Source organism: Wasmannia auropunctata, unplaced genomic scaffold (assembly GCF_000956235.1).
Source record: "Wasmannia auropunctata unplaced genomic scaffold, wasmannia.A_1.0 LD335556.1, whole genome shotgun sequence".
Taxonomy (NCBI): domain Eukaryota; kingdom Metazoa; phylum Arthropoda; class Insecta; order Hymenoptera; family Formicidae; genus Wasmannia; species Wasmannia auropunctata.
Window position 1 is genome coordinate 230,354 of NW_012027334.1, and position 22,374 is coordinate 252,727.

A 22,374-nucleotide genomic window follows, 5' to 3' on the forward strand; every position below is an offset into this window, starting at 1 on the left:
TGAGTTTCCTTTGGCGAATTTCCTCGAATTCATATAGGCGCGCAAGCCGTTTAACGTGCGGTATCGCATAATCGCCGGAAATATTACCGAGAATATATATTATACATAAAAAGAAGAAAAAAGAAATATATCGAGAAATATATCTTTACGTTGCGTAAGATTAAAATACAATACGGAGAGAAGAGGAAATAGTTGGGTGTCTCGACGACCGACCTCTCCGAATTCCCCTCCCCCCCGTCGAGAGCGGTCGAGACACGCTGGAAGAAGATGAAAGAAAGAAAAAAAAGAAAGAAAAAGACATTTGTCGTCTATTTTGTTACATTGTACGCGCCATCGTCAACGTCGCGTGGGGAGTCACGCGAGTAGAGGAGGGCGAGATCGATCCTACGTCGTCGATCGTCCTCGTGGTGGTTTTTCCGTGGTTCAGGAAAACGAGGTTGTAAACGAGCCGTCTGTTTTAGCCCGTGACAGAGAAACCGTGCATCGCGATGCGTGATCTCGCAGAGTAATTAATTATGTCCGTATAGGCGACGAAACGTCGCGCGGTTTTGTGGAAACCGACACATCAACCGCGCTTACCTCCCCCCCCCCTCAATGCGTTTCCTCTTGCCGCGGCGCCCCTTCTTTTCGTTTCTCGCCCTTTCGTTCGAGCGTTATTAATAAAGCAGCGTTTAAGCGAAACCTACCATCCTACTTCGCGAAACGAGAACCCAGCAAACACAGATTATAACTGTTACGTTACTGTAACATTTCTGTAATATAGCTGGAATGTTATAATATTGCTGCAACATTGCAGCTCTGTAATCTGCGTTTGCTGGGAAGAGACGGCGAGGCTCTCAGCGCACAGAGATATTTATTGTCTCGCAAGTAGTTTTGTATAATTTTAACAGGACGACTTTTCGTGGCTAACAAGTCGTCCCGCCCCCCCGACTGTTACGTGCTAGATCGGCTGACAATCCGATGTATTCGTTTCTCTCGCTGCTGTAGTTTCTCTTAATCGTCGATCTTGGTTCCTTATTTTTTTTTCTTTTCCTTTTTTTTTTTTACGGAATCGTACGACAGAGTGGTACGTCACTGTTGCTGCGACGATAGGATCAAAGTTATCGTTCGCCGAGCAGCAATTTCGCCTCCTGTATGCTTTCCGATTTTTAATAAAAATTATTTTTCGTAAACATGTATCTTCCGTTGTCTTCTTTATTTTTGAGTTTCCATTTTGTTTCTTTTATTTATTTAAAGGCTCACCAAGCGCGAAACAATTGATTCCTTTTCTCATTCCTTGTTTCGATTTTAAAGATTATGTCGTTGAAATAATCGGATTGTGATTATTTCTCGAGTTACGTCGCACACTCGCCGATTTACGTTACTCGGCAGAAGCCAAGAATATAGCAAGCAGTCGCAAAAGTGTGATATCTTACTTAACTATTTCCTTAAAGCATTGCGATTTACCCAGAGTAAACGGAAATGGATTAAAATAGATTGAAAGAAAAATTCATTTCTTCTTTTAATTTCCGTTTGCTGGGTAAAGAAATCCTTTTTACATTTGACTCTTTGTTATTCTCTACAATATATTTTATACGAATAACAGTTTTTTCGCGTCTCCCGTATTGTCATTAATCATTAGATTCAATTTAACGACTTCTATTAAATAAATGAGTAAGATCACGATCGATGTACGGTAATAAGATAAGCGCGGTTAACGAGAGAGTACAAATGATTAATCGATATAAAGAATTTTAATCGATAGCGATATCGATAGGATAGAAAGAGAAAAAAAAGAATACGCTGTAACACACTGTGGAGTGTTACTCTCAGAATTACTATTCGTTGCTAATAGATCACTGTTGCATGCTAAAGTAAATAAATTTTTGTGTAAAGTATATCTATGAAATAAAGATTATATTTAGTCAATGAAAGTGTCAATGCAATTTATTGTTCGCCGTTAATATTTCTCCATGTAAATTGACATTGACTTCATCTCTTCTTAACTTTCCGTATTTAAATTCTTTTAAACTAACTATTTAAGAAAGAGAAGTTCGATTAATATTAACTTTTAATAGCACGCGAAAAGAAATATACATATAAATATATATGTATAATATATATTTATATTTTTCTTACAGCAGCTTTCTTTTTTTAAATAATTAATTAGCATAAGAAAAATTTTAATTATATATATTTCTTGTCTTATTCCGTTTCATTCGACCTCATCTCTGAAAGTTATACGGCGAGAAAATTACGGGCTATACTTTCGAGGGGTCCGTTTCGGGACCTTCTCACGCAGAACATCGGAGGGCGAACCGCCGTCGTTAGATCGTGGCGTGCTCGCGTTGACTGAAACGCACACGCATCCCATCGAACACGGCGTTAAATCTGGTTCGAAAGCCCTGCCGGGCGCTCAGCTTCGCCATTTCCGCGCACTCCTTCGCTATCGCGGACGTGTCCCCCTCGTACTCGCTTCGGATCCTGTCCAGAGCTGCGATGCGAAGAGCGAGTTAGGCGCTTCCAGTATTCTAAAACGTCCTTTTCAGAAGTTACATCAAGATGAAAAAGAAAGGGTACGACATATCGAGAGCCCAAATCGCGAAGTACAGAGACGTGTCTCACAATGCAAAAGCTTCGTCAAATAAACCCTCCTGTTTAGAACATGGATCAAATAATCAGATAAACTCTTTCGCCCGTTCAGAAGTAACAGTTTTCCTGTCTTTTTTGCTCTTTTTTTTTTATTATTATTTAACGAGGAATTTAAGATACTTATTCTGTGTCTGCACGCCTTCTTTCCTTTCCTCTCGATTAACTACAAATCACAGCCGAGCCTTCGCAGCTGTCGATCTCCGAAGCGGTGGTCGCGTCGTTACCTTTCTGCAGATCCATCTCGTCCATCTCCGTGTTGCTGATCTTCGAGAGCTCGTTCCGGAAGCTCCTGGTGATCCTCTTGCGTATGTAGTCCGCCTCGATCTCCTGCTTCGTCCTCGGCACGCGGAATCGGATGCAGCAGCACAGCCCGACGACGATGCTCAGCAGTACGGAGAGAACGATGCCGGCGAGCTGCCAGATGCGAAAGCCCAGCAGCGTCTTCTCCAGCCACGTCTGCTCCTCCGTGTCGAGGACCTTCGTCGCGGCCTCGTTCAGCGTGCCGGAGGGCGTGAACGCCGACAGCGCCGTCTCCTCCATCGCGCTCTAGATCGACGTTCAAAGAGCGCGGCTCTCCCGAAGGTATTCCAAGCGAGAACTCCAGATGTAGCTCCGGATCTGATACGCTCCTCCTGTTCCAAACGTCGGCTAGAACGAGGGTAGGACCTCCGAGCCCGTAATCGCCGATTTTAATTAATTAGCTGCGCGCGTACGAGCGCCGTCCCGTCGTCGGCTGCTACTGCCTGATGGACGCGCATCCAACCCTCGGCGAGACACCTCCTGACACTGCGGGAAAAAATACACAGCCGCGTGTCGGACAGGGGCTGGGTGTGGTTTGCCTTAATTGAACGACCTGTTCCGACACTCCCTATTTTACGCCGCTTACTGATTACAGATCAATAACTTACAGGTATGCGGGAGTCCAAACACTGTGGATTGTTAATGTTCTGTTTTATTTGTATCTCTCTCACAATAATCGGATGTGTGTATAAGTCGTTAAGTAGACGATAAAAGATATCGAAAAAGGGAACAATTGCGCTTATTTAACAGTACCCGTCCGCTCGACAATCCGCGACTGTCGAGGCGAAAAATGCAATGCGAAAAGTAAAATCGTCCATCATTACCTTTCCCGTCATTGAATTCTTTGTTTCTCTATTTCGGTTACCTCTGGCGATTCAGATAACGTTGGCTCGAAAATTCCGCGACAAGGGTATACAATAGCATACAATCACAGGCTCGAGAGATTGAGAGTTCGAACATACTTTAACGTTCTTTTAAAGGACATTTCGTGTGACATTTCATCTGATAGGGATATCATCACCGTAACGCTAAATCTGTATTCGATGTACTCGCCCGAAGCGCCAGACGTAAGTTCAGAAAAACGTTGTAACGTATAATAAACTGTTTGAAGTAACAACCAGTGTAAAATATGCAAATTTCCGAATTCAAATTTCTTGAAAGCGACACCGTACCCGAACCTTTACATCACTGTAAAAATCGGTAAAACGTTTTCGCAACGAGCGATTCTCTTCGCGGTAGAGCAGTAACTGTCAACCACAAGATTGCAGATGCAACTCCGGCGTCTCCAAATATTCCCTTTTTTTTTTCTGGATAATCGAGACGCGCGATCGCGTTGATCCGATTCGTTTCTCCCTTTCATCCTTCTCCATTATTCGTTTAACGCGGCTTTTTATTAACTATCTTTCTTAACTAACTGTCTTGCCGAAATACAGGGCACTGCTCGAGGAACAGGATTGAAAACTCAAAGGTCCGAAGCACTTAATTCGTCGATGGCGCACGGAATTGAGGAATGCCTTCGCCAGGGAATCTCGCTCGCAGGACGTTCCCGCACCAGTCGCGCAATAATCCTTCGCTCTCTTCTCTTGAAAAATGCGTTAATACTTTCGCTTCCTACGGCACGTTCATTCTTTCCTTATGAATGTTCGTCCCCTGAAAAGAATGGCAAATTTATAAATAAACCATGCGATTATAGATGAATATTGTATTTAATCGTAAGCGTAAATTTTGAAATTGATTTAAGAGATCTAAAAAGAAGGTCAATAAGAGGCAACTGCAAAAATATTAAAATAGCCCTTAGGTATTTCAATTATTTTATCTCAAAATTTAACAATTTATTTGAACGTTTTGAAACACAGATTATTAATTTAAAGAAATTTTAAATCATATATAATATGATTAAGTAATTAAAACAAATAATCGTACAATTACACAGTGAAACGCATTTTAAATTATTGTTATTTATTGTATACGTGAATGAATCAAGACCGCACTTTGAGAAAATAAAAACTTACGTGATAGTCTTCTTCTCGGTATTTTTGGATTGAGACCTCGCTCTGTTCAACACCTTGAGGAAGTCCGTAGTCTTGGTGCGCATTCTCGAGTGAATGTAAACTTTACTGCACTTGATATGGTAGTGCAGATAATTCCTAAACATGTGTATCAGGTCGATGGTGTTGTCGCGAGCCTCCCGATTGGTGTGACGTGGAAACAGTACTGTAAAAATACAAAAAGTAAAAGTGATATAAGTAATAGTGATATAAGTGCTTAAAAGTAAAATTACATCATGTTCAGCTTGAAATACTTGGACAGTAGACAAAAACGTATTAAAACTAATTACATTTCTCCAAAATAGATCCTCGAAACTTAAGAATTCACTAATAAAGTTGCATATAAAAATATCAATTAGTAGATATTTAAAACTTGAAATTTTTTAAATCTAAATGCTCTGTGCTTCTACAACGAAAAATTTTCTCTTTCACTTTTCTTGGTAAGAAAACAAGTACAAACAAGAGGAAATTCGCGATTTGACAAGTGCAAAGTAAACTTCAGGCTTTCCTCACCGAATGTGATGTAACCGATGCAATCGCCGACCGCCGCTTCGGAATCCTGCAACTCCAACGGCGGCTCACGATGATTGAACAGGACCTGCGGGGCGGTGTGGCTCGCGCGCCTGCCCTCCTTTAGCTCCTGAAGAAACAGCTTGCCGATGACCATGTCGTCCTCGTCCTTGAATATTGTGCTGAACACTACCGTGACCCTGTCGCTCTTGGCCTCCACGTACCTTGATATAAGAGAATTAACGGGAGTTAATAATAATAAAAATAACAATCGGGCCACGTCACACCCACAGAGATAATATATATACTTCTTACATCGTTTCCTCGTCCCGATACTGGATTACGGCTCTCTTTTGTACCGGCCTGCCCGGGGAGTCGCAGTACTCCTCCTGGAAGTCGAAGTACTTCTCGAAAACACTGGCGAAGCAATGCCTCTTCAGCAGGGCGACCTTCCTCACCAACGCCTCCCAATCCTCCGGCAATTTCTCTAGATCTATGAGAACCGATACGTTGTAACCTGCAACAGCGGCAAACAGATTTGGAGCAATTGATTACTCCCTCGTTTACAGGCGTGGAAAATAGAATTAAAACGGAAATCTAACCGCTCTCCTGTGCGATGAGATGAGACCCGTACTCTCGTTTGAGCAACTCGTCTGCGCCATGCTCTTGCAACTGTTTATAAAATTTGAGCAAGATACTAATCTGCAAAAAAAAAGAAGACAAGGTAAATATTAGATAATTGATGAGCGTTTAGAAAGACTGCAAAAGACATTTACAAGGGGTGTCTTACTTACTCTAAGCTTCGACTTGTCTCCGCTGAGGTTCGAAATGTGAAACAATACCCCATCGAAGTCGGCTATGACTACGTCCGTCGACTCCTGCTTATGTCTACAAAAACAAAATGTACATTGTTAATCGCAAGACTATCGAATCGGCAAGCTTTTATAACATATCTGGAGCCGAGGAAGTAAAAGCTGAGAGAGATATAGAAACGTGAATTCCAGAGACAAGAACTTGAAATAAAAAAGTAAAATAATAAAGCAAAGTGCAGAGAAACATGATGGAAGGAAAAGTGAAAAATTAAAGGAATAGAATTCTATTTTTGGGAAATTATTTGAAAAAAACGACGATTTCACAAATATGACCGAGTGGAAGAAAGATACTGAGACTAAAAATCTAGAGGCAAGATCTTAATTTAAAAAAAATAAAATGATGCGAAGCAAAGTACGAAGATGGAAGGCGGAGAGAAATCAAATTGAGAATACCTAATCTCCTTTCAATAAATCATTTGGAAAGACGAGGTTTCACAAGTTACGGCAGGTTCGGATGGAACGAGAGCTAATAGGAGCCGAGAAAGAGAGAAACGCCTGAAGTGAAATCTTGAATCCCGTGGGCGAGATCTTGAGATGGAGAGGTCGGGCGAAATGGGAAGAAGCGTGTAGCCGCGAGAGGAGGGAAAGAAGGGCGATTGGAAGAAGATCCAGATTCGACGAGTCCGTTCGTGATAGGAGTTTCCCGCGGGGAAACGGACGCGGCACCGCCCCGGCCGCCACGTCCCACCTGAGTGAGGTTAGGTTGACGCGGCGCGATCGGGACGGGCGCACCGGGATGGGACCTCTCGCCGGGGCCCGGGCGGATCGCCGAGGATCGCGCGCGCCGCGCCGAGAAGACGCTTACCCCGACTGGGCATTCTTGATCTTGTTCGTCAACGTTTCCTCGAGTATCCTGTTGTGTATCTCGAGCAGGATCATGATTACTACACGCCCGGAGGTACGAAGGGTCGATGCGCGGATACGTGGCGATAACGAATAACGATAACCCCCGGACAGATCGCGCAAAACCGCGGTGGACTCATGGATTTGTCATCCGTGCGTATGTATGTCGTGTGTATGCCGTTGACTAATGCCCGCCCGCCCGTCCGCCGCCCAATACCTCGCGATCTGCCGGTGAAGCAGAAAGTGTCGCGTCGCCGTCGGTAATACAAATTTCGTCACCCCTTTACGATGTATAAAATATAATATAAAGAATTAATTAATAAAAAACGATAAAAAAAATATCGATTATATAATATATTAAATTTTTTTTTATTATTTTATTTTATCTTTTTATATATGTATATATTTTTTTAAATATCAACATATTATAATATGTTGATATTTATATGTATACATATATATATATATATATATATATATGTATATATATATACATATATATAATATAATTGATATTTTTTTTATCGTCTCTCATTTCTTTATATATTTAAAATTTATTTTATTTTATTTTATATATCTTTTATATATCTTTTTTTAAATATCAACATATTATATGTTGATATTTTTCGACCTTGCATACCTGACGGAAATAAAAATTGATCGTATAAATATCGATGTGCTTGATTATATAATTATTATATATTATATTAATATATACATATTTTAACTTTTTAACATCGCAAAATTATATAATATTGATCCCAGATAACGCAAAATCCAAAATCGGGACATAGGGACGTTTAAAAAATATTTAAAAGATATATTTGTGAGAAACGTTTAAAAAAGACGTCTTATATATATGTCCCGATTTTAAATTTTGTATTATCTGCGATATTATTTTACTGCTATACTAATTAATTAATTTTATTAATTAATATTGTCAAGTCAAACAGATACGTAATAATTTTTATATGCATTTTACAAAAGACATTATATATATGTAGAGTTAGAGAGAGAGAGAGAGAGAGAGAGAGAGAGAGAACGAGAAATAATATCGCTTTGCTTTGTTACGATATATATTACTCTAAAATTACTATTTTTAAATTGACATTTTTATTCTTTTTATTCCCTTTTTGAAATTTTGAATTTATTCCTTTTGAATTTATAATACATTTAATCTTCCAATTAGTTATCACATTTAAAAATTGTATTAAAATATAATAAGTATTAATTACAAAATTTTGATGATTTCAATCTCATTCAACCTTATTTTCTATAAAATTTAGATCGGTATTTAAAGCCGGTTTTTATTTCAAGAGCATCTTAATAGTAATATTTCAAGATAATATTTTAAGTTATACATATATGGTTCTGTGATTGGCTTATAATATCTTAAGATTGTATTTAAGACGATCTTAAATATATAATGATTATGAATTATAATTTTTAATTGAGTTACATCATTGTTGTAACAAAAATAAGCAAATGTGTGCAAATCTGAAATAATTAATTTAATTCGCATTATTTTTTTTACACGTTAATTATTCATTTCTCTCTCTTTTAATTTTTATAAAATTGAAATTGTGAAATTACGATTATAAATTAAAGTAAAATAAAGTATCAAGAATCTCTATTACAATAATTTAATTTATTCGTTGGTTTTGGCATTTTATAATAGCAAATACACTTATCGCGAAAAATTATCGCAGCCGCGTGATTTACGTGAAAACTTTTTTTTTACACAGTTTTATGCGGTGTCCGCGTTGAATGCCGGTGTAATCAGAGATTATTAGCATTGCAGATTAAGAATGGAAGTGTTATACGTGCGCGATACACACAATTGGTAGAGAAATTATTTCGGTATTCGGTCGCCGCAATAAATTTCCGCGGTGAAACGCAAATTCTGAATTGTTCATTATACATTCCGCTTTTCCAGAGAAAATAGATTCATAACGGAAGAACGATTGATCGCCGCCAATCATTCGCTATCGCAGGAAACGCATGTAATTGCATATAAAAATTGTCAAGCAATATAATTAGTATATAATAATAATTATCATGTTCAATATGATTAGATAAGGAAAACGGAGATATTGTGGTGTGTGTGTGTGTGTGAGAATATTTTTTTAAAGCTCTTTTTAAGCTCTCGAAAAATCAACGAATTTATCGGGAAAATGAGAGATTGAGAGAGTTGGAATATGAAACCTAATAATTCGATATAATTTTCCGAGATGATTCTTGAAAAATCGTCAAAATTATCAAATTTATTATAGAAGGTGATATTCCTGTAATAGATATATAGTGTGTACCCGTCAAAGTTCCTCTTGAAAAATATGTGAAAAATTACCGAGAGACGATATTCCTGTAAAAGATAGCGAGGATATGTTATCTGTCGGAGCTTCTCTCGGAAAATGTATAAAAAATTCTCGCAATTCGGGTGATGTCAAGTTTCGCATATCTCCGATGAGTTTCTTCCGCGTAAGTGCTAGACAATTTTCATGAACACCGACCAAGTAGTCGATTGTCAACGGTGGGCTCTAATTGTCGCGTGCGCGGATTGTCGTTTTTTCTTAATTTATAATCGGGAGGGGAATCGATCCCTATATATATATGTATATGTATAGTCTCATGTCAGGTGCGCGCTACACGGCGAATCTATCATGGATGGAACTCGAGATATAACGATACGATTCCATCCGTCAACAGCAGTCTGAATTTAAGCGTGCGGATTCGACTATCCGGGGGATCGAATTCATCTCGCAGTTCGTTAGACACGTAACGTCGTCAACAAGGACAACAGCGAATAGCGAGCTAGTCTTTTAACACAAACTGAAAAACCAACAACTAAAAAAATATATAATTCTATAAATTATATTTTTTAGCAAAAGAAGATTCTATAATTTAGAAAATTATATTTTATTATTATGTTTCTTTTTGCTAAAAATATAATTTATAGATTTATAGATTTATAGATTTATTATAATTCAATATAGTAAATTATATTTTTAGCAAAAAGGAAATTCTATAACTAATAAAATTATATTTTATTACTAAAAAAAATATGATTTTATAAATTGTATTCTTTAGCTGCGAGTTTTTTTAAAAGGAATATATGTATAGGAGGTAGTATATCGACCTCTCACACGAGACGCGATTATTTTCTACAAACCACCCCGCGCAACTAATTAACTGATTAACGGTTTACGAGTCACGACGCCCCTGTATATCAAAATAAAGATCTCGCGTGGATTATATTCGGCTTAAAGGTGGCGTGTCACAGCGCGAATGTATAATATATATGCGAAAGTGGATTACCGTTTATATTTAATAAAGCGATATAATTATTTATTTTAATTACTTAGATTCTCTTAAAATCTAAGCAAGACGATCTCACCTCTTTCTCTCTTTTTTAATTTAGTTCACATCGCGCCCTTTGGGATCTCCGCTGGTATCGCTTTCGAGATGATCGCTGGTTATTTTTGATTCAATGGCACACGAAATCTACACAAGTCATCAGATTGAGGGATGAAACTGAAATAATGAAGGTCATTATTAATAACGCTACAATATTACAATAATTTTTTATCATTGGTGCATTGCGAGCGTGTAAGAATCGAATTTCGAATTTTACATTTTCGAACATCGCAAGTTAACAGTTACCGACTTGACTCGCGTAGTCTCGCGCGGTGTCATGGCGACTCGTGGCGTGGCGCCGCCGCGGTGCCGTTCTCGAGCGACTGCTCGTCGGTCATCGAAGACGCGTCGCGTGTACGAAACGGATTGATCCGCGACTTCCGAGCCGGGCGACTCGTTTGATCATAAGTGAGTACGTACGATCGTGTCAAATTGGACCGAGTCCCGACGTTCAATCGCGTCTTAACTACTCCTGGCGATCGCCGCTTCGGCGTTCGTGCGCCGATATACAGTTCGTCGAGAAATTAACATGCCGAAACGCGAGATCTCGCGTGATTTTATAATCCGACAACGAAGTCTGTCGCGCGCAAGATACGGTCAGCAAGATTTACGGCGGTCGTATATTTTCAATTCTCGTCTACCTTTAGTCACGGAGCTTCGTTTGCCTTCGCGATAACCCGAGATTTATATGTGCGGTCGGTGCACCGCGCAGTCCGCCGTCCGCCGATTCGTCTCCGAGGCGCGAAGGAGTGCACGAAGAGTGCAGCCGGGAGCAACAGGTGCAGCATAATCGCCGCGGCGGCCGGCGCGGCGGTAGCTGCTCTACCGACGCGCGTGAAGTTGGCCGCGCGTCTTTCGAACTCCTGCTCCAACATTCACGATTCCGCGGCCACCGCCACTCGCGTTGATTTCGCGGACCGTATAATGCTCATCTCTCGTGCGTTCGATCCACTCGTTTTCTCGCGCTGATCTTCCTCGACAAATCACGCGGCCGCGTACGCTTAAAACGTTAGGTAAGCCGGCTTGACGAATGCCGTGCAAATAGTGTTCGTTTCGATCACCGACGCACGCGATGATCGCGATTAACCTAATCGTGTAATTTGCGAGTGTTATGTGACGCTAAAGGAAGTGCCATGCGAGAGCAGCTACGGAAATGAATACAGCGATCGAGGAAGGGGCGGCCTGGGAGGCATCAGGTGACCACTGGAACAACCGTGAGGTGAGATATTTATTATTAATATATGAGTCACTGTGCAAAAAAACATCAAAGAATCTCGGTAGCGCGGGTAGCGTTTGATCTTTTATGGGCCTGTCGATCGTATTTCTATATGTATTTACCTTGGTATTTTCTTTATATTTAGATATCTATATTTTTATATCTACCGCTCACTTTGATGCACTATTTCTTACTTGTATGTGTACTATCTAAATTAATTTATTTTTATAGTTGATTGTTTTATTTTTTGTTAGGATAATTTATATATAGAAAATTATTATATAGAAAATACAAAGAAAAAACTTTTATTTGAAAAATTTTACAGAACTTTTACTTAAAAAGGAGACATTCTCTCTCTCTCTCTTTCTCTCTCTCTCTCAAACATTCTATTAAAAATTTATTTAGAAAGAGAATTGTTCGATTATTTTTCGAAATAATTTGTATATTTATTTTTCTCTCTCATAATACGAATTTCACATTTGTGTTTTGCAGGTCGATGAAGTTACAAGTCCGCATTTTACATCGGTAAGAATTAAATTACTTTTATTTTCAAATCAAAATTATCGTTTTGAATCAGTAACAAAAAACAACGTTGCATAAAATATATGAAAAATATATACAAAGTGTATAGGGTGTATCACAATCACCGTAATGTAGATACATGTATGTTATACGTTAAGATAAAAAAGATACAAGATATCACAAATATTATAGATAAATAGAATTATTCGTATATCCGTTGTTTTAAAATAGATGGGAGACGCTAGAACAGATCAGGATTAATATTTAATTTTGTAGTTGTATCCCAGGTATAAAATAAAAGCAAATAATGTCATAATGACATCAATTTTAACATTACTTGTGACTAATAAGTGACAAAGTAGAGTCTTAATGACGGAGTCGGAATGACGTCCTTATAATATTAGATGACTTCATGATGTTATCATTATAACTTTTGTGTCCTATCTGGGATACAAATAGAAACTTTTTAATATAATTTCATATATTTCTTCTATGTACATTACAAGCATACATAGAAGAAAGACAGAGAACGTATTTTTACTAATTTGTTTAATAAAATACTCGCAAATTTTAAATTATTAATTGCATTTATTCTCTCGTATTAAACACTGATTGTTTTATGCTAATCTTTCATAGCCTGTCTCCCTATTTATTCATATCGTTTCATCGACTAGGATCGCGAACTGTACAAATGATTGATCAAGCGATAGCAAGAATCAACCAAAAATCATTTTCAGTATTTCACTGAGTGTTATATCGGACAAAAACTTGTCGAGCAGATTCGTGACAAGTTCAATAACCTTACTTATAATTGTTTCATCGCCTATTAAATCAGGTGCCATGTCGGAAATCAAGGCACTCAGTATAGTAGACAATTCCTCGTCGTTATAGAGGCCCGTCGCTTTAAACTGCAAATAATAGAAAGGATTAGTCACTAATTGGAAAAGGGAAAAAAGAACTACGTAAATAAAAATTCAAACGAAAAATATGCATTTTAGGTTACACCTCACCGATTTTTTTGTCCTTTAGATATTGTTGTAGGGAGGTTGTTCCGAGTATAATTCTCCCGCAAAAATTAAATGGCGGACGGCATTGGAGATGTAATAATTTAAAATTTCACAAAGTAAGATTTGTATAAAGATAGTATTTAATTTGCCTTTTTATTGCCTCTTCGTTTTCATTTTTCAACGCGAAGCAAGGTTTACAACTTTCCACAGTGAAACAAGGTTATATACGTTCTAAATCAATTCCGTCCCTTAAGTTTTGCGGGGAATTACTCAGGATAATCTCCCCTATATATCTAAAGGACAGTAATATCGGTAAGTTGTAATTTAAAATGCATATTTACTGAATTGATAATTGGGAATAAAACTGCTGGAAGTAAAAGATAGAATAAGTTCTTGATTAGTTAAAAACTAATTGAAAATTGATTGAATAATGAGAAAATTGTTTGAAAGTAAAAAACTGTTTCTTGAATAATGATTTATTTCAACTGATTATTGGATGTAAAATTTCTAATATCGAAAGTTTCTGTTTTGTTCTTTTTCTCAAGCAAATATTAAAGCGATATTGAGATGCCATTCTTTTACAAAGATATGCTTCAATATTCTACCAAATATTTTCGAAATTTCTAAGAATAGGAAACTAAAAAGTTTATACTAAGAAAAAGGAATATTTTAATTTTAATTATATATTTATATAATATAAATTTCTTGTTTTAAATAAAATAATAAATTTATGAAAACTTTATATATAAACAATTTTGTAATATATTTGAAGTAAGTTCTCGATAAATTTTCGGAAAACTGCCTGAAAACTGAATTAAATAGCATCTGAATCTTTTCAATTACATATGTCTTCTTTCTCTTAGAAATTTTCTGAAAATCTGTAATATGAAATCGAAATTTCGTACGCAATGACATAATTGCAAAAATCGCGTGAGAAAGAAAGAAAGTCTTGACTTTTATAATCCGTTTACTCACTTCTAGCTTCCTCAAAGAAAGCTTCAATGTTATCCCCTTTACTTTCAAGTATTCTCCGTCCAATACGAAATTAATTTCTACGTCAAAAGCGAAGTCGTGTGCGGACAGACTAAAAATTGAACACAGTATTATAGTTTTAACATTTTACGATTTGAATTTATCTTAAATTAAGATAGAAAGTTAATCTGATTATTAAGATGCAGGAAAGTTCAGTTGTAATGAAAGACGTGAAATTATTAGAAAGAAGGCACGTAGTGATGAAACAAGATGAAAGCATCCTAAAAAGAACCTGCGATTTAAAAATCTTAAGATTTAATTTGCTGAAATTATATATTGGCACCGATTTTTAATTGTCGCGCGAAGAGCGAATATACTCACTTGATCTCACCGTTGCCGTAAATTTCGAAGACGTCGGCTTTACCTTTTATGGCGTAATTGATACTCGCGACTACCAGTGGCCACGAAAGGGGAAGAATCAAAGCTAGGTTTCCTCCCAACTTGAAATCACCGTTGATAACGTCATACTCGGACAAACCGTTTACGTTGACCTTCGTTAAATTCGCGTTCACTCTGCGAATATGCGGCATAAAAGAAAATTCATAAGTCCTTTAATTCGATACAGGTACGCATTTTGTTCTTTTTGTTTTTAAATGACGCGACATGGTTTAGAAGTGTTGCTATTGGAAAAGAAATATTTGTGTCAAAAATATCGATTAAACGACACTTGCAATTTTATTTTACTGAAAAAAAAGATAAGTGGAGACTTGCAATCGACTTATGACAGCAGAATGAAATGAATTCGGGTGAAAAAAAATTATAGGTCCTGGCCGGCTATTCGTTTTTACTTCAAGACTGTCTTGCAATAATGCTTCAAGATGCTCTATGATTGGTTTATTTTTTAAAACTATACTTATAAGACAGTCTTAAATATAAGTATCAACGAAGATAAGACCAGTCTTACGAAGCCGTCGCATTACTCGGTCTTTTGCAGTTTTGTTTCATATCGTGAATACCGGTGTAATTAAAAAATTGACGTGGCACGCACTTTATTTGGTCCTCGTGTACATTGATCTTTATCTCGTCCGCATTGAACGGATCACATTTTGGAATTCCAAGCGTATCGTTTCCGGTTCTCAATACCTCTTTGAACTTAATGAGAAAATCTTCCACCAACTTATTTCCATATTTCTCTGCAAACGAAAGTAAATTTCATGCAAATGTTTTTGCAGATAAAATTAGCCGTTGCATCATCGGCTTACGTAAATGAGTGCAAGGTTTGTATTTCTGGTGAAATTATCGTTAAGAGAAAAAATTAAAAGAAAAAAACTATGATGAGAAAGTAGAAAAAATCCGTAAAATTAAAAAGTCATGAAAATTAATAATAATATTAAAGAATAAATTGAATTGAGATATATAACATGTTAAATAATACGATAAATGGATTGTTTAAAAATATGCTACTAAAATCTTTTTTTCAAAAATAAAGAAGATTTTTGAAAAAGGACAATTGAATGCCTGAAAGCAGATAACTTAACAAGCAATGTAATAAAGACAGGTATGAAATAAATATAAAACACTCTGCTCCTCTAGAAATATATAATAGCTTAGCGTATCTCTCTAGAGAAATATACAGGAGAAATACAAGGGACCAGGAGAAAAAGTATTGATATCTGCTTACCGTTTATTCTCATTTCCTGAGCATTGCAACAGATCAGGATGAGTCCGAACGCTAGCAGCTTCATTTTTCTGCGTAACGTAGAAAATACGATCAACTTTTAGTTTACGTGTCCAATGCGGTACCTATCAACTTTATAAAGAAAATGAATTCGGTCTTATCATTCGCCGCGTGGCGTTATTATCGCGAAAGGACATCGCGATTCTGTAAAAATGTAATTCCAAGACTTTCCGCGACGACGCGACGGTAGAGCACAAAAGTCGTAATGATATCATTATAAAGTCATATGATATTATAAGGTTGTCATTATGATTTTATTTATCACTTATAAGTCACAAATAATGCAAGAATTATATATAACGTCATATTATTTTGACATTATTTTCTTGTGTGTTCTACCGGTAGGCGGATGTCTAACGGAACGCGAAAGCCGAAAGGGATATATTCATAAATTTAGTCGACACGTCACTCGTTTAGTACGCGTACTTGGAATTGTATATTTCGTATTATCTGTATATGAATAAGTATCAGAGAGGATTCTTATGTCATCCAAGGCCTAAGAAACGTAATGTACTGTTTATGTACGGCTCGTCGTAAGTTGATTTACGCCTGGTATTCTGGCAAACTCGCGACGCTTCGACTTTGCGTTCGATTAAATAGCGCAAACGAAACTGCGAGCTGAAAAAGCAAATGTAGCGTTTATAGCTAGGCGCAACCACTGATATCAACACTGATCGTATCGCTAGGCCGGATTTTATCAAGATCTCTTATTGATTACGTGTATCGATTGATTACATGCAATCGATTTGATCTTTGACCATCTGAGGAATTTTGTTTTCAGTGGAACGGACGAAAAGGCACGCGAAGTCTTACGTTTTCCCTCGCGTTTCTTCCTTCTGTCGGAAAAAATTCCATTGGGTCGCAATCACGAAATTAGCCGGTTAACGGCCGTTTGCATATTGCGCCGTGTATCCAGGATGCGCAATCATAAATCTATAATTACGTAATCAGAATTAATTTTATTTTGGAGTGCCCGGCGTTTGTTGTTTTTTTTTTACGACGAGTCCTGTGAATCTTATCGAGACCGGAGAGAGAGATTAAATTAGATAGTAGATCGCGACGGCGATAACTGCTTTCCGACGCGCGTAAAGTTGGTCCTTCGAACTCCTGCTCCGCCGTTCACAACTCGTTCGCGCTGATTTCGCGGACCGTAACCCCCGTGCATCGAGCTATTCGTTTTCTCGCGCTGATCTTCCTCGATAAATCGCGTAGCCGCGTACGCTTACGTAACGTACGCCGGCTTAACAAATGTCGGGCAAAGTGTCGTATTCGTTTTGATGATCGACGCACGCGAGCGCGATTTACCTAATCGTGTTTGCGAATGTTATGTGACGCAAAGAAAGTGCCACGCGAGAGCAGCTACGGAAATGAATACGGTGAGAAAGGGGACGGCCTGGGAAGCATCGGATGACGGTGGAGCAACCATAAGAATTTATTATTATGAGTTGCAAGAACATCACATCACCACATGTGGTGCAAAGAACATCAAAGAATCTCGGTAGCGCGAGTAGCGTCTCCTTGGACCTGTCATATTTCTATATGTACCTATGTATTTTCCTCGGTATTTTCTATATATTTAGATATATCTATTTTTTATATCTACCGCTCACTTTGATCCATGTACTATTTCTTACTTGTACTATTTAAATTATTTTTATGATTGATGGTTTTATTTTTTGTTGTATATAGAAAATACAGAGAAAAAAACTTATTTGAAAAATTCTACTTAAAAAGAAGACATTCTCTCTCTCTTCTCTCTCTCTCTCTCTCTCTCTCTCTCTCTCTTTCTCTCTCTCTCTCAAACATTCTATTAAAAATTTTGAAGTCAAATAGAATTCTTCGATTATTCTTCGGAATAGTTTGAATGTTTATTTTTCTGAGCGCTTTCGTAAATTTCACATTTGTGTTCTGCAGGTCGATGAAGTTACAACTCCACTGCGTCGCATTGTACATCGGTATAAGAATCAAATTATTTTTATTTTCAAATCAAAATTATTGTTTTCAACCAGTAACAAAAAACAACATTGCATGAAATACATGGAAAATATATACAAAATATGTAGGGTGTATCACAATCACCGTAATGCAGATACATGTATGTTATACGTTAAGATAAAAAAGATACAAGATATCACAAATATTATAGATAAATAGATTTTAGAATATATAGATAATTAGAATTATTCGTATATCCGTTGTTTTAAAATAGATGGGAGACGCTAGAACAGATCAGGGTTAATATTTAATTTTGTAGTTGTATCCCAGGTATAAAATAAAAGCAAATAATGTCATAATGACATCAATTTTAACATTACTTGTGACTAATAAATGACAAAGTAGAGTCTTAATGACGGAGTCGGAATGACGTCCTTATATTAGATGACTTCATGATGTTATCATCATGACTTTTGTGTCCTATCTGGGATACAAATAGAGACTTTTTAATATAATTTCATATATTTCTTCTATGTACATTACAAGCATACATAGAAGAAAGACAGAGAACGTATTTTTACTAATTTGTTAATAAAATACTCGCAAATTTTAAATTATTAATTGCATTTATTCTCTCGTATTAAACACTGATTGTTTTATGCTAATCTTTCATAGCCTGTCTCCCTATCTATTCATATTGTTTCATCGACTAGGATCGCGAACTGTACAAATGACTGATCAAGCGATAGCAAGAATCAGCCAAGAACCAGCTTCAGTATTTCCTCGACTGTCATAGTGGAACAAAACTCGTCGATCAGCTGCTTGACAACTTCGATAATCTCGTATATAATCTTCTCGTCGTCGGCTAACTTAGGTGCCATGTCAGAAATCATGGAACTGAGTAGAGCAGACAAATCCTCGTCGTCAAAGAGGCCCGTAATTTTAAACTACAAATAATAGAAAGGATTAGTCAGCAATTGGAAAAGGGAGAAGGGAACTACGAAAATAAAAATTGAAACAAAAAATATGCATTTTAGATTATACCTCTTCGATTTTATTGTCCTTTAGATATTGTTGTAAGGGAGGTTGCTCTTAATAATTCCCTCGCAAAAGTTAAGTGGCGGACGGCATTAGTTAGGAGGTATAATAATTTAAAGTTTTACAAAATAAGATTTGTTTTGAAAATAGTATTTAATTTGCTTTTTTATTGCCTCTTCCTTTTCATTTTTCAACGCGAAGCAAGGTTTGCAACTTTCCACAGTGAAACAAGGCTATACTTCCTAAATCAATTTTGTCCCTTAATTTTTGCGAGAAATTACGCAGAATAATCTCCCCTACGACATATCTAAAGGACAATAATATCGGTGAGATATAATTTAAAATGCATATTTATCGAATTGACAATTCAGAATAAACTGCTAGAAATAGAAAATAGAATATGTTCTTGGTTAGTTAAAAATTAATTAAAAATGATTGAATAAAAATCGAGAAAATTGTTTGAGATTAAAATATTATTTCTTGAATAATGATTTATTTTAACTGATCGTTGGATATAAGATTTCAAATATTGAAGGTTTTTGTTTTGTTGAAAAGGAAATGTTCTTTTTGTGAAGCAAATACTAAAGCAGTATTTAGATTTCATTGTCAGATGCCATTCTTTTACAGAGGTATGCTTAAATTTCTACCAAATATTTTCGAAATTTTTTGAAAGTAGGAAACAAAAAAATTTATACCAAGAAAAAGGAATACTTTATAATTATGTATTACATATAAATAATATATTTATAAAATTCTTGTTTAAAAAAAAACAATAAATTTATGAAAATTTTATACAAATTATTACTTTCTATAGCAAAACAATTTTGTAATATGGTTAAAGTAAGTTCTCGATAAATTTTCGGAAAACATAAATCTGAATTTTTTCAAATACATGTCTTATTTCTCTCGGAAATTTTCTGAAAATCTGTAATACAAAATCGAAATTTCATACGCAATACATAATTATAAAGACCGAGTGGGTAAGAAAGAAAGTCTTGACGACTTTTATAATCCGTTTACTCACATCTAACTTCTTCAAAGAAAGCTTCAATGCCATATCCTGCACTTTCAAATGTCCTTGCATTCCTCCGTCCATTGATAAATAAATTGTTGTGTTGAAAGCGAATTCTTTCGCGGACAGACTGAAAATTAGTCACGCAGTATTATAGTTTTAACACATTTTATGATTTGAATTTAGATAATTAAGATAAGAAGTTAATTTGATTATTAAAATGGAAAGTTCAGTTGTAATGAAAGACGTGAAATTATTAGGAAGAAGGCACGTAGTGATGAAACAAGTTGAAAGCATCTTAAAAAAGAACCTGCGATTTAAAAGTCTTAAGATTTAATTCGCTGAAATTATATTGACACCGATTTCCAATTGTCGCGGTAGGAGCGAATATACTCACTTCATTTCACCTTTGCCGAAAATTTCAAAATCGGCGGCGTTGCCTTTTATGTCGTAATTGGTACTCGCGACTACCAGTGGCCACGAAAGGTGAAGAATCAAGACTAGGTTTCCTCCCAACTCGAAGTCACCGTTGATAATATCGTACTCGGACAAACCGTTTGCGTTGACCTTCGTCAAACTCCCGTCCACGCTGCAAATATGCGGCATAAAAGAAAATTTATAAGTTCTTTAATTCCACGATACAGATATGCATTTTGTTCCTTTCGTTTTTAATTGACACGGTTTAGAGATGTCGCTATTAGAAAAGACATATTTGTGTCAAAAATATTGATTAAACGACGCTTGCAATTTTACTGAAAAGAAGATAAGTAAGAAACTTGCTGACAATTTGTGACACAGAATGAGCGAATGATCCGATTCGAATGAAAAAAAGTATGAAAGGTTGTGGCCGGCAATTCATTTTTACTTCAAGACTATCTTGCAATGTTTCAAGATGCTCTGTGATTGGTTTATATCTTAAAATCCATAAGGCAGTTTTAAATATAAGTAATGGCAAATAGGACCAGCCTTACGAAGCCGTCGCATTACGCGGCTTTTTGCAGTTTTGTTTCATATCGTGAATACTGGTGTAATTAAAAAATTGATGTGGCACGCACTTTATTTGGTCCTCGTGTACATCGATCTTCATCTCGTCCGCATTGAACGGATCGAGAATCGGAATTCCGAGCGTGTCGTTTCCGGTTTTCATTATGGCTTTGAGCTTCTCTAAAAAACCTTCCACCAACGAATTTCCATATTTCCCTGCAAATAAAAGTAAATTTCGTGCAAATGTTTTTGCAGATAAAATTAGCCGTTGCATCATCGGCTTACGTAAATGAGTGCAAGATTTGTATTTCTGGTGAAACCTTATCGTTAAGAGAAAAAATAAAGGATAAAAAAAATATGATTAATGGAAAAATCCGTAAAATTAATAAATAATAAAATTAAATAGTCGTGAAAATTAATAATAATATTAAAGAATAAATTGAATCGAGATAATATGTTTAATAATACGACAAATAGATTGTTCAAAAATATGCTAGTAAAATTTTTTTTTTCAAAAATAAAGAAAATTTTTGAGAAAGAACAATTGAATGCCTGAAAGCAGGTATCTTCACAGGTAATATAAAGACAAGTATGAAATAAATATAAAACAGTCTACTGCTCTAGAAATATATAGCTTAGCGTATCTCTCTAGAGAAATATATAGGAGAAATACAAGGGACCAGGAGAAAAAGTATTGATATCTGCTTACCGTTTATTCTCATTGCCTGGGCATTGCAACAGATCAGGATGAGCCCGAACGCTAGCAGCTTCATTTTTCTGCGTGAAGTAGAAAATACAGTTGACTTTTAGTTTACGTGTCTAATGCCGTACCTATCAACCTTATAAAGTTAATGAATTCGGTCGTCTCTTATCATTCGCCGCGCGGCGTTATTACCGCGAAAGGACATCGCGATCATGGTAAGAAACGTAATTCTAAGACTTTCCGCGACGGCCCAGGTAGAACACAAAAGCCAAAATGAATAATATATTATCATTATAATATTGTACTATCATTATAAAGTCATTTGATATTATAAGTATGATTATAAGGATTATGTTACTTTAAGATGATTATGTTACTTTATTTATCACTTGTGACATTATTTGCTTCTATGTTCCACTTGGAGGCGGATGCCTAGCGAAACGCAAAAGCCGAGGGAGATATGTCCATAAATTTAGTCGACACGTCACTCGTTTAGGACTCGTACTTGAAATTGTATATTTCGTATTATCTATATGTGAATAAGTATCAGAGAGAATACTTATGGCAGCCAAGGCCTAAGAAACGTATGTTTACGTACGGTTCGTCGTAAGTTGATTTACGTCTGCAGG

General features: G+C 36.5%; 4 protein-coding genes across 7 annotated transcripts; all 4 read right to left on the reverse strand.

Annotated features, from left to right (window-relative positions):
* Nucleotides 1-2,150: 2,150 nt before the first annotated feature.
* Nucleotides 2,151-3,504, reverse strand: LOC105456756 (transmembrane inner ear expressed protein). Its single transcript, XM_011701036.1, has 2 exons — nucleotides 2,856-3,504; nucleotides 2,151-2,473 (listed from the first exon to the last, which is right to left on the reverse strand). Exons 1-2 carry the CDS (start codon nucleotides 3,169-3,171, stop codon nucleotides 2,307-2,309), a joined length of 483 nt encoding a protein of 160 aa, XP_011699338.1. The 5' UTR covers nucleotides 3,172-3,504; the 3' UTR covers nucleotides 2,151-2,306.
* Nucleotides 3,505-3,567: 63 nt separating this feature from the next.
* LOC105456755 (probable actin-related protein 2/3 complex subunit 2) lies at nucleotides 3,568-7,411 on the reverse strand. The gene is made up of 7 exons (XM_011701035.1): nucleotides 7,167-7,411; nucleotides 6,284-6,377; nucleotides 6,092-6,191; nucleotides 5,805-6,006; nucleotides 5,493-5,713; nucleotides 4,944-5,145; nucleotides 3,568-4,581 (listed from the first exon to the last, which is right to left on the reverse strand). Exons 1-7 carry the CDS (start codon nucleotides 7,238-7,240, stop codon nucleotides 4,554-4,556), a joined length of 921 nt encoding a protein of 306 aa, XP_011699337.1. The 5' UTR covers nucleotides 7,241-7,411; the 3' UTR covers nucleotides 3,568-4,553.
* A 4,847-nt stretch (nucleotides 7,412-12,258) lies between these two features.
* Nucleotides 12,259-16,707, reverse strand: LOC105456758. Of its 4 annotated transcripts, none has more exons than XM_011701040.1 (6): nucleotides 16,599-16,707; nucleotides 16,017-16,084; nucleotides 15,384-15,528; nucleotides 14,717-14,908; nucleotides 14,339-14,447; nucleotides 12,259-13,264 (listed from the first exon to the last, which is right to left on the reverse strand). In XM_011701040.1, exons 2-6 carry the CDS (start codon nucleotides 16,078-16,080, stop codon nucleotides 13,073-13,075), a joined length of 702 nt encoding a protein of 233 aa, XP_011699342.1. In that variant the 5' UTR covers nucleotides 16,081-16,084; nucleotides 16,599-16,707; the 3' UTR covers nucleotides 12,259-13,072. The 4 variants fall into 4 exon arrangements, with proteins under 4 accessions (XP_011699342.1, XP_011699340.1, XP_011699341.1 ...); XM_011701038.1 differs by having other exon boundaries at nucleotides 16,588-16,707; XM_011701039.1 differs by having other exon boundaries at nucleotides 16,017-16,146; nucleotides 16,588-16,707.
* Nucleotides 16,708-17,922: 1,215 nt separating this feature from the next.
* On the reverse strand, nucleotides 17,923-22,368 carry LOC105456759. Its single transcript, XM_011701043.1, has 6 exons — nucleotides 22,344-22,368; nucleotides 21,752-21,819; nucleotides 21,114-21,258; nucleotides 20,456-20,647; nucleotides 20,071-20,188; nucleotides 17,923-18,955 (listed from the first exon to the last, which is right to left on the reverse strand). The coding sequence occupies exons 2-6, from the start codon at nucleotides 21,813-21,815 to the stop codon at nucleotides 18,764-18,766; spliced, it is 711 nt and encodes a 236-aa protein (XP_011699345.1). The 5' UTR covers nucleotides 21,816-21,819; nucleotides 22,344-22,368; the 3' UTR covers nucleotides 17,923-18,763.
* Nucleotides 22,369-22,374: the final 6 nt, after the last annotated feature.